The sequence below is a fragment of the Oncorhynchus kisutch genome, linkage group LG18 (assembly GCF_002021735.2).
Source record: "Oncorhynchus kisutch isolate 150728-3 linkage group LG18, Okis_V2, whole genome shotgun sequence".
Lineage (NCBI taxonomy): Eukaryota > Metazoa > Chordata > Actinopteri > Salmoniformes > Salmonidae > Oncorhynchus > Oncorhynchus kisutch.
Genome location: NC_034191.2, coordinates 58,623,015 through 58,635,476, shown reverse-complemented (window position 1 = coordinate 58,635,476; position 12,462 = coordinate 58,623,015). Strand labels below are relative to the sequence as shown.

At 43.4% G+C, this 12,462-nt stretch overlaps 1 protein-coding gene across 3 annotated transcripts in view; it reads left to right on the top strand.

Annotated features, from left to right (window-relative positions):
- Positions 1 to 12,462, top strand: part of LOC109908714 (partitioning defective 3 homolog) — a 536,862-nt gene that overhangs the window by 331,129 nt on the left and 193,271 nt on the right. For all 3 annotated transcript variants that reach the window (XM_031796385.1, XM_031796386.1, XM_031796384.1), the window contains exon 15: positions 1,681 to 1,867. In XM_031796385.1, coding sequence (XP_031652245.1) covers positions 1,681 to 1,867 — 187 coding nt within the window. The remainder of the gene's footprint in view (positions 1 to 1,680; positions 1,868 to 12,462) is intronic.

Genomic DNA, 12,462 nt, shown 5'->3' with positions numbered 1-12,462 from the left:
CAGACACCTGCTTTGTTCTGTGTGTGTTTTTCAATCAATATGAAGTATAGTGAAGCGGGCTTCTCTGTGTTGCGGCACACTGATCTACAACAACAAACATATATTAAGATGATATTGTTATTTAAAACATGTAATCGTGTTTAAAGAATGAAAAGGTTGCCTGCCTTGTCTCCCCAGAGCACACTGCATCCTCAAACCTTAATGAACAGACTCACACAAACACACCTACCCACCGACACACTCCTCCCTCCTTACTGGGAGATGCAGATTCTGTTTAAGAAACTAAGGGGTTGTTTGGTGTCGTGTTAATCACCTTGGCATTAGTTCCCAGGCTGATTTGATTAGTTCCTGTTAAGTCTAACTAACTTCCCATATCTGAGGGCCCGGGGGTAACTCCTAGACCTGAATTACACAGAGAATTCAATTATACCGTGTCCCTTTTGGGCCGGTGGTGGTCCCTCCTATCCAACAGACAAGGCTTTGGGTTGTATTAAAAACAGCTAAACATGTTAAAAACTACTTTGACTTTTCAGTGTAGTATGAACGCCATCATTAAAAGAGGCTTGAGAAGAGAGTCAACTGAGAAGTAGTCCCCTATATACACATCAGTGAGACAGCTATTATAAATGAATCTTCTGTGAAATTCATCAGAACTCGCATTTAGCCAAATGAGATCCAGCCAACATAATTTAATTTGTCATTGCAAGTTGTCATTCATTTCTGTGAAATCCATTTGTCATTTGTTGAGGCACGATGTAATAAAATTCATTTCAGAGTACTGTTGGGAGAGGGCCAGGGTAAATACCCCCCCCCCCCCTCCCCCTCTGTAATTACCTGCAATTGCTCTTAAGCTACTAAATTTGCAAAATGACCCTGTGATAATGGAAACAAATGTACTTTCAGCAACGTACATAGGAAGTCATGGATTTTCTGTTATTTTTACCCTCTCAAATGCTTTTTGTAATGGTAAGCATATGTGTAGTTCTGGTGTTATTTTTTGTTATATCTGCCTGAATATATGGCTATGTCTGAAGTGATATCCTATTCCCTGGGTCACAGTCTCATAAGGTAAAAAGTAACACACTTTGTTGGGAATAGGGTGCCATTTCGGACCAAGCCTATATTGGTGAATTGCAACGGCTCTTCTCCAGGAAATGGATATCCTCCTGCTCAGTGAGTGGTGGTTAGGCTGTAGATTGCACCGCTGACCCTGACTCTGAGATGAACTGATAAGTGGCCTCTCTCCTCTGCAGCACAGTGAAGCCTTAGCTCGGCCTGGGAGAATACAGATCTGTGTGTGTGTGTGTGTGTGTGTGTGTGTGTGTGTGTGTGTGTGTGTGTGTGTGTGTGTGTGTGTGTGTGTGTGTGTGCCCTGACTCTGTCCTTGGACAGGAGAAGGGGACTGGATCATAATAACACGATGGGACTGGGACACTTGTTTTCTGTCTAGAACAATGGCTTTTCTCATGTGGGATGGAATACTGAAATGGGAGAACTAACCCAGGTCTTTTGGATGTACGAAATGTCTGGTTCCATGGCATCTTACTATAATGTCCCTAATGTGAACTAATTCCCTTGATCAATGTTGGTGTAACTTAGCTAGCTAGCTTGTTCCGCTGAACTGAAACAGTGCATGTCTAATGTGCTCCCTCCTCTCTCCTTCACTCTGGTCACACACAGGTAACTACCAGCTGTCTCCGACTGTGAACATGCCCCAGGACGACACCGTCATGATCGAAGATGATAGGCCACCTGTGATCCCCGCCCACATGTCTGACCAATCATCCTCCAGCTCCCACGATGACATGGGCTTTGCTGCAGATAACCCAGTGACTTGGGCTCAGGACGTGCCAAACCAAAATGAGTGGTGAGAGAAAGAGATGACATTTTACACCCCAGCAAGGTTTTCTTTACTTTTTGGCTGTAGCACCCACTGTCTGATTGAATTATTGATATCATGATGTTCTTGAAAGATGCCCTTTGTGTCTAGATTCCGTGTGTTATGGAACATTTCGTATGTGGGGAGCGTTAGGGCATGAGAAAGTGATATCTGACACTATTCTTTTAGTGTAGTCAAGTGTCTGTGTGCCTGTGCTTGAGTGTGTGCGTGCATGTGTGTGCGCATGTGGCCTTGTGTGTCTGTGTGTGCGGGCACGCGTGCACACACCTTCATGACTGTGTGTATGTGCGTGCGTGTGTGCGTGTGTGCGTGCACGTGTTTGCCTTTGTGAGTGTTTAATAATGGATGTGACCTAGGAGGAATATGGAAGATGGTTGAGTTAAACATCTCTCTGGGGTCCTAGCCAGTCCTCTTTCTTCCCCAGGGTGTCTCACACTTCCCCCTGGTTTGGCCTTCTAGAACATCTTGAGCAGCTAGTATTAAATATGGAACCAGGGGCTCAGCAGCCCAATGACGGGCAGGGGCCATGAGTCCTCTGGGACCGTACACTCAATTCAATGGTGCCTTACCTAGTGGTTCTGCAGTTTTATGAGGAAAATTGGGCTCCAGTGTCTCTGGCTCAGTGTAAACAATGTAGGTATATATAATGCTTCTGTATAGAAACACTCATCGTACATATGAAAGCGTGAATGGTATTTATTGATTACAGTGTTCAGCTACAGGAATTGGTGGTGGCATTTAAGTAGGTTTGCAAAGCTACTGGTAATTTACCAAAGTGACCAGAATATTCAGTAACTAACAGGTAACCTATAGCAATCTATGGTGACTTTGGTAATTTATACAAAAAAAATGCATCTATAGTAAACATTTTATATGTATGTGTTCATATTGAGTTTTTAGTGGATGGACCATATCTTTCAAGAGAAAATAGACTAATTAATGAAAAAAACATCTAATCGTCAATGGCATTATTTTCAATTAACTCTCCCAACTATTGACTTTTTTCACAACTGCCACCAGTTTGGCACCAAAACAAATAAATTGACAGAGTAAAATAAACAAGTGTGTTCAAACATAGTTCATGCTGAAACCCTCATATTAAACACATTCACATATTTGAATATTTGATATATTGTACTTGTGATTAGAACACACAAAGGGCAAGAGATACTGTAATTACAGACATGTATTGATCATCTGAATTACCCCAAAGGGCCACTAGATGTCTTGTAATAAATTACATATAATCCTTGAAAGTTACCAAGATTCTGGTAGTTTACTGGTAAAACTTCAAAAGTTTCCAGTAATATAGTTTCCTTTGCAACCCTACATTTAAGTATAATATTTTTTTTATGACTGTCCATGACAGATGTTTGTTCCAGGACTCACATCCGGCCTCCTAGAGACCGTATCAAGATACACTATTTTCTTTCCTTTATCTCGATTGGTCAGGCAAGATCATGTGAAACATATCGCGATATGCTATTGGACAGTACAGCAACACAGTGATTGACTAGCAGGGAAGAGTTATTCTATTAGTCAGAGATTCCATTCTGCTGGAAGGAAGGAGAAGCCTGGTCAATCTCTCTCTCTGTTATTAGTATTTTTATTTGAATCCCCCAAGAGACATACCTCCATATTTCCTCTCCATCTCTCTCTCTCTCTCTCTCTCTCCCTCCCTCCCATCTCTCTCTCTTCCATCTCTCTCCCTCTCTCCCCCATCTCTCTCTCCCCCCCCATCTCTCTCCCTCATATCTCTCTCTCCCCTCTCCCTCTTTCCCATCCATCTCTCTCTCTCTCCCTCCCCATCTCTTTCTCTCCCCACCTCTCTCTCTCCATCTCTCTCACTCCCATCTCTCTCTCTCCCCCATCTCTCTCTCTCCCCACCTCTCTCTCTCCCCCATCTCTCTCCCTCATATCTCTCTCTCCCCTCTCCCTCTTTCCCATCCATCTCTCTCTCTCTCCCTCCCCATCTCTCTCTCTCCCCACCTCTCTCTCACTCCCATCTCTCGCTCTCGTGCTCTCTCCCCCCATCGCTCTCGCTCTCTCTCTCTCTCTCCCCCCATCGCTCTCTCTCTCTCTCTCTCTCTCTTTGATTTATTATGAATGAGTAGCTTTAAGTTTGCATGTCTGTTGGTTGTGTGATGTCTGAGTTTTGTCATTGTGGATTAGGGCCACAGCACATGCTATTACAACACTCAAGCTTTCTCACACGCTCTCTCTTTCTCTTTCTCTCTCTCCCTCTTTCCTTTCTCTATCTCTCTATCTCCCGCACGCACGCGCACACACACACACACACACACACACACACAGTGTACCACTGCCTTGGGTTATTTTGAATTATTCATATCTCAGAAGCCCAGTACGCACGCCACACACACATTCTCACACACTCCCTCCACAGTCCCACAGCTGCTCAAATACGCGCGCGCACACACACACACACACAAAAGACTCTTTCTCTCTGACACATACACAGACACGGGCGCTCACACACGTCATACCGTGGTAATAGCAGTGCTTAGACTGTAGGATCTGGGTCAGCCATGACCCCATTTTCTTAGAATTGTTGGTTTTTAATTAAGCTGCACGCCACATCCAACCAGGCCCTGGAATCATTGAATATGTGTTATGTGGAGCTGTGAAAGACTCACCTCCGACCCGTGTGCGAGTATGAGATGTGTGTTTCTCGAGAGCCGTAGCTCTGCACTACACAGCACCAGGGTTACACACCTTAGTACATACATAATGGCACTGCCTTTTCCCCCATAGGAAACCTTGTAGTCGGTATTTTCCTTCATTTTGCTCAAACATGGTCATAGTGTGAGCTGAGTACAGTGCATCAAATGGCTGGCCACAAGATAAATTGTTCTTTTGCAGGCAAAGAAAACCCCATCTCACACGAGACACATTATTACAGCGACCTAGTTTTCCAAGAGATGCAGGAGCAATCTAGTTAGGTGCGTGTGTGTGTGTGTGTCTGTGTGTGTGTCTTTTGTTTGTGTTTGTGTTGCAGGAACATGTTGTGGGTGGAATGAGCGCTCTCCTATTGTTACAGCTGTATAGTTTCTACTGAAGACAAGGGATTGAAATTGTACCAGCCAAAAGACTCCCAGAAAACATCAATTGAAAATGGTATGCACGACGATCCAGGACAGACACAGGCATAACCCATAACCTCCGTCTCTTTTTACCCCCCCCCCCACCCCTCCTCAATCACAATATCATATCAAAAGCCAAACAGGCCTACATTCACATTTTAGTCATTAGCAATTTAGCAAATGCTCTTATCCAGAGCGACTTAGTGAGAGCATTCATGTTGACACTTTTCATACTTAATGGTTTTTTTATAACACGTACCACTTCCTGATTATCTCAGTGATTTACAGTACATGGTATGGAGGCATTTATTCAAATAAATCTGCTCTGATACTATGGGACAGCCTTGCTAATGTGAATGGAATGTGTGGTGGTGGAGAGCACGGGAAGGCACAGGAATGGGGGCCTGAAGGAACGGTGAACTATAGGAACTTGCTTAAGCTGACGTTAGTTCAACATGATGCATATGTTTGGTGTTCGTTCTGATCTCCTACACATAAACTATGATCAACTGTATTGGCGAGCAGTTACAGGGGCACCTGCAATTCCTCGTAATGTGGTAGTAGCTCTTGGAATGAACCACAGGCCTATATTCCCCCTTGACTTTCCCTTCTCTAAGCAGATGTCAAAGGAGATGGATGCTTGTTATTACTGTCCAGATTAGCCACTCTACCACCCTGTTACTGGAACCAAAGTGGGTCGTTTTAGGCCTCCTACAGAGGCTAAGGCTGCTTCCCAAATGACACACTAGTTCCTATATTGTGCACTACTTATGACCAGGGCCCTGGTAAAAAAAAAAATGTGCCATTTGGGACAGATCCTCAATGTAATGGGGGTGGATGTTAGGGTGGGCCTGCGCTGCCATCTTAGTCATTTACATCCACTACCATGCCCCTCTGGCTCGACTAGGGCCAGGGACCGTCTTATCCACCAGCCCAATTGAAACCCAGAGTTTGTAATAAGAAGGCTATGGAGAAAACATGTACTTTTAGCATGTTGAGTTGTAGTGAACGTTTAGCCTTTTAGAAGTAGACATTAATGGATGTCTATTTTCATAATGCTCTGATTCATAGAATGATTGTGAATTTCCATTGAAAAATGAAATTGAAAAATGGCCACTCTACTCTGACTCATAGATGTGTGCCTTTGCTCTTGCAATAATGGCTAGCAATTATGAAATGACTGATGGGAAAACCTCTTTGGCCAGAGAACCATTAGAGATATGACAGGTTAGTATGGTCTCTTCAGGCCAAATAGGGAGAGGAAAAGATACTGCAAATTTGGAAAAGTTGTCCTTCGTCCACCTTTCTTTTCTAACACCCAATACCTGTAACATTTACTGTGAAAGTTATTTATCTGCTTTATTTTTCTGTCCTTACTATTGTCCAAACTACATCAGCATTTATCTTTCCTCATATAATTGTCCTATGCTTCATTGATCTTGCATCCAGTTCTCCTTTCCAAACAGAAAGAGATGTTCTCATTTGTCGTACCACATCTTAACAGGAGTCACAAACCTCCCCCTTTTGTGTGAGGGAACAGTGTCTGCGAAACAGTAACTGAAAATTGCTTGCATACAAAGTGCCAAATAAAGGTGTTTTTCCTTTGAAGCTGCATTTATGTTCTCTCACTCATTCTCTAACTCTCTCTCTCTCTCTCTCTCTCTAACTCTCTCTCTCTCTCACTCTCTCTCTCTCTCTCTCACTCTCTCTCTCTCTCTCTCTCTCTCTCTCTCTCACTCTCTCTCTCACTCTCTCTCTCTCTCTCTCTCTCACTCTCTCTCTCTCACTCTCTAACTCTCTCTCTCTCTCACTCTCTCTCACTCTCTCTCTCTCTCTCTCTCTCACTCTCTCTCTCTAACTCTCTCTCTATCTAACTCTCTCTCTCTAACTCTCTCTCTCTCTCTCTCTCTCTCTCTCTCTCTCTCTCTCTCTCTCTCTCTCTCTCTCTCTCTCTCTAACTCTCTCTCTCTCTCACTCTCTCTCTCTCACTCTCTCTCTCTCTAACTCTCTCTCTCTCTAACTCTCTCTCTCTCACTCTCTCTCTCTCTAACTCTCTCTCTCTCTAACTCTCTCTCTCTCTCTCTCACTCTCTCTCTCTCTCTCTCTCTCTCTCTCTCTCTCACTCTCTCTCTCTCTCTCTCTCTCTCTCTCTCTCTCTCTCTCTCTCTCCACCTCTTCTCTCTCTCCACCTCTCTTCTCTCTCTCTCTCCACCTCTTCTCTCTCTCCACCTCTCTTCTCTCTCTCCACCTCTCTTCTCTATCACACTCTCTCTCTCCACCGCTCTTCTCTCTCACACTCTCTCTTTCTCTAACTCTCTCTTCACCTCTGCTCTCTCTCTCCACCTCTCCTTTCTCTATCTTTCTCTAACTCTCTCTACCTCTCTTCTCTTGCTCTACCTCTCCTTTCTCTATCTTTCTCTAACTCTCTCTCCACCTCTCTTCTCTCGCTCTACCACTCCTATCTTGCCACCTCTCCTCTCTCTCTCCACCTCTCTTCTTTCTCTAACTCTCTCTCCCCCTCTCCTCTCTCTCCACCTCTCTTCTCTCTCTCTCACACTCTCTCTTTCTCTAACTCTCTCTCTCCCCCTCTCCTCTCTCTCCACCTCTCTTCTCTCTCGCACTCTCTCTCTTTCTCTAACTCTCTCTTCACCTCTGCTCTCTCTCTCCACCTCTTCTTTCTCTATCTTTCTCTAACTCTCTCTCCACCTCTCTTCTCTCGCTCTACCTCTCCTCTCTCTCCACCTCTCATCTCTTTCTCTAACTCTCTCTCCCCCTCTCCTCTCTCTCCACCTCTTTTCTCTCTCTCTCTCTCCCAAACTATGTCACTTCTCTCCTCCCCTCCTCTCCTTTTCTCACACAGCAGCCTCACCTAGTTCTCCTCATTGAGCTGCTGGAGGTGTAAGTTAAGTTAACACTGTTCATATGATGCTCCCTTTACAGAGAGTGAGGTAACTACTGTATGCAAACGTGTCTGTGGGTGTTCTGATCAGAACACCGGCATGTGTTACACAACAGTAGAGAGAGTCAGAAACTATCTACTTAGCCTGCAGCGCTAAGATAGTTCCCTGCCTAGATATCACCACAGCACAGCATAGAAGGAGCACAGGATCATTGGACTGGAGCGAAACAGAAATTGAGACCAAAAAAAGTGTGTTAGTATTGTTTGTGTGTTAGTATCCCTCGCTCACCTAGCGTTCATTTGATTACCCACATTCTAGCTCACCTAGCGTTCATTTGAATACCCACATTCTAGCTCACCTAGCGTTCATTTGAATACCCACATTCTAGCTCACCTAGCGTTCATTTGAATACCCACATTCTAGCTCACCTAGCGTTCATTTGAATACCCACATTCTAGCTCACCTAGCGTTCATTTGAAATCCCACATTCTAGCTCACCTAGCGTTCATTTGATTACCCACATTCTAGCTCACCTAGCGTTCATTTGAATACCCACATTCTAGCTCACCTAGCGTTCATTTGAATACCCACATTCTAGCTCACCTAGCGTTCATTTGATTACCCACATTCTAGCTCACCTAGCGTTCATTTGAATACCCACATTCTTGCTCACCTAGCGTTAATTTGATTACCCACATTCTAGCTCACCTAGCGTTCATTTGATTACCCACATTCTAGCTCACCTAGTGTTCATTTGAATACCCACATTCTAGCTCACCTAGCGTTCATTTGAATACCCACATTCTTGGGATCATTGTTATCTTCCACCTTCACAAAGGCTGCTCTGCTCCCCTCAGAAGGCCTGTGTGTGAGAGCATTTTGGTCTCAGAGCATTTTGTATTATTATGTACGTAAATCCGAGGGATCCCATTTAGTATGATATGTTAAGTTTTGTATGGTATGTATTAATCTGTGGATGTCCATCACCCATTTCATAAGTTAAGTTATGGAATGCAATAAGTGTTATATGTTCCGAATTTGCAAAATGTACAATATGTTACGAATTTTCAAAAAGTATGATATGTTACAAATTCCAACTAGGTTACTAGGTGGCTAATGTTAGTTAGCTGGCTAACGTTATCTAGGCTAGGGGTTAGGGTTAGGAGTTAAGCTTAGGGTTAAGTTTATGAGTTAGCTAAAAGGGTTAAGGTTAGGGTTAGGGGAATGGTTAGCTAACATACTAATAAGTTGCAAAGTAGCTAAAAAGTAGTAAGTCGTTGAAAAGTTGCTAATTAGCTAAAAGTTGTGATGAGATTCAAACTCACAACCTTTGGGTTGCTATATTTTGCGTTATACACCCACCCATCCAACCCGACCAACACCACTACTTTTGTTTTTGCCTTAAGTAACCATCTACCTTATGTAACCATACCAAACATAAGATATCGTACGTATTTTTGTATCCCGGATTTACATTACCTATGTTACGTGTAGTCTATGAGACCAGGCTGGTGAGAGAAATGGTGTGATGAGAGAAGAGAAGGGTGTGGGCTGGATGTAGATCTGGATGGCTTTTCTCTCTCTCTCTCTTACATTACGCTGCTTTGATCTGACGCATGCCTCACTATCTTTGAAGGAGTAATCACCTCCCCCTTTGAACAGGCAGGAGACTCAGAGACACAGAGAGACGGAGACAGACCAGAGCCCCATCTCTACTGAGACAGGTGAAGAGAGGAGACCGTTAGGAGAGAGAAGAAGAGAGGGAGTAATGATTGGGAGAGGGAATATATTGTGAGAGAGAGAGAGAGAGACTGATTCAATATTTGTCTAGAAGTTTGAAAATGTATATGTTAACACTTTCCATGCCTTTTTAATTATATTTAATTGCTATACAATGGGCAGGAGAGAGCGCAACAAGAATTAAACGTTCATCCATGTTTCTCAAACGGAACCAGAGGCAGATGCTTACACCCATCCGACATCCCCGTCCACAACGTTGAAACCTACTTGATGGTAAAGGCGCTCACTGTTGCCTGTAGAGGCTTGTTTCCACGTCATCTCCCGACGGCGCTCACTGTTGCCTGTAGAGGCTTGTTTCCACGTCATCTCCCGACGTCCTCAGACATGGATATACTGACTTACAGTACCAGTCAAAGGTTTGGACACACCTACTGTTTCAACGTTTTTCTTTATTTTACTATTTTCTACATTGTAGAATAATAGTGAAGACATCAAAACGATGAAATAACATGTATTGAATCATGTAGTAACCAAAAAAAGTGTTAAACAAATAGATTGATATTCTTCATAGGAGCCACCCTTTGGCTCGATGACAGCTTTGCGCACTGTTGGACTTCTCTCAACCAGCTTCACCTGGAATGCTTTTCCAATAGACTTGAAGGAGAGCCCATATATGCTGAGCACTTGTTGGCTACTTTTCATCTCATCTCAAACCATCTCAATTGGGTTGAGGTCAGGTGATTGTGGAGGCCTGGTCATAGGATGCAGCACTCCATCACTTTCCATCTTGGTCAAATATCCTTTACACAGCCTGGAGGTGTTGTCCTGTTGAAAAACAAATGATAGTCCCACTAAGCGCAAACCAGATGGGATGGCGTATTGCTGCAGAATGCTGTGGTAGCCATGCTGGTTAAGTGTACCTTGAAATGTAAATAAATCACAGACAGTGTCACCAGCAAAGCACCATCACACCTCCTGCTCCATGCTTTGTGGTGGGAAACACGCATGCAGAGATCATCCATTCACCATTCTCTACATCTCATAAAGATACAAATTTGGACTCATCAGACCAAATGACAGATTTCCACCGGTCTAATGTCCATTGCTCGTGTTTCCTGGCCCAAGCAATTCGACCATGAATGCCTGATTCATGCAGTCTTCTCTGAACAGTTGATGTTGAGATGTCTGTTACTTGAACTCTGTGAAGCATTTATTTGCGCTGCTATTTCTGAGGCTGGTTACTCGAATGAACTTGTCCTCTGCTGCAGAGGTAACTCTGGGTCTTCTTTTCCTGTGGTGGTCCTCATGAGTCAGTTTCATCATAGTGCTTGATCCTTTTTGCGACTGCACTTGGAGAAACTTCTTGAAATGTTCCGTATTGACTGACCTTCATGTCTTAAAGTAATGATGAACTGTCATTTCTCTTTGCTTATTTGAGCTGTTAATGCCATAATATGGACTTGGTCTTTTACCAAATAGGGCTATCTTCTGTATACCACCCCTACCTTGTCACAACACAACTGATTGGCTCAAACGCATTCACTTTTAACAACGCACACCTGTTAATTGAAATGCATTCCAGATGACTTCCTCATGAAGCTGGTTGAGAAAATGCCAAGAGTGTGCAAGGCTGTTATCAAGGCAAAGGGTGGCAACTTTGAAGAATCTAAAATCTATTTTGATTTGTTTAACACTTTTTTTTGGTTACTACATAATTCCATATGTGTTATTTCATAGTTTTGATGCTTTCATTATTTTTCTACAATGTAGAAAATAAGAAAAATAAAGAAAAACCCTGCAATGATTAGGTGTGTCCAAACTTTTGACTGGTACTGTGTATCACGGGTGACTTGCATGGAGACAAAGATGTGTGCTCAGCTGGAGACAGTTCCCCAGTTTCACCACTAGGAGTGCTCTCAGATGGGTACAGTCAGTCAGTTTGCCCATTTCACCACTAGGAGTGCTCTGAGCTGAGCAGCGGTAGGGTTGTCTTCATAGTATGGATGCAGCAGTGGTGGATTTAATTGACATGGTGCAGGAGAACAGTCAGCTCTGATTAACTCCTGGGTTTGTCCTCAGGTGAAAGAGAGGAAGGGAGAAAGGGGGTGGAGAGTGAGAAGGAATGAGATTGAGAGAAAGAGTGAAAGCAGTAGACCGTTTTCCCCTCCTTTGTGAGATGTCACAGTGGAGACATAATTCCTGGGACAGCTCTGACAGTCTGACGGACTAGGAGTAGCTTACTCACAAAATACACACACACACACACACACACACACACACACACATCATTCTACCCACGTGTATTGTTAGGTACACATACCACATATTAACATAGAAATTTGTAATTATTGGCCAGGAATGAAAGCTGAACCACAGAACATAAGAACAACCTCCTTTACACATACACAACCTTTGAACTAAAGCCTTGGACATCTTTCCTTTTGTTGAAGTTATTTAGTACCAGTGCTTGTTATGTAGGCCTACACTAAAAAGTGCTGGGTTAAAAACAACCCAATTTGGATACATTTTGACAAGAACATGTTGGGTTATTTTGACACAGCCAATTGGTTCACAAACAACCGATTGTTTTCTTTAAGTTGGGTTGTTGATGCTGGGTTATTGAGCTTATGATCCACCGGGTCAGATTAGAAGACAAGGGGTGTGGCGTTCAGATAGTTATTTTTGGCCACTCGTGAGAGTAAATGTCATCCAGGTTAATCTGTTCTGTTATATTGACAAATGTTAAGGTTGAGCACTGACACTTTTGTAGCTTTAAAGATGCATTATGAAGAAATGGATTCGCCATTTCCTCGTTTACTAA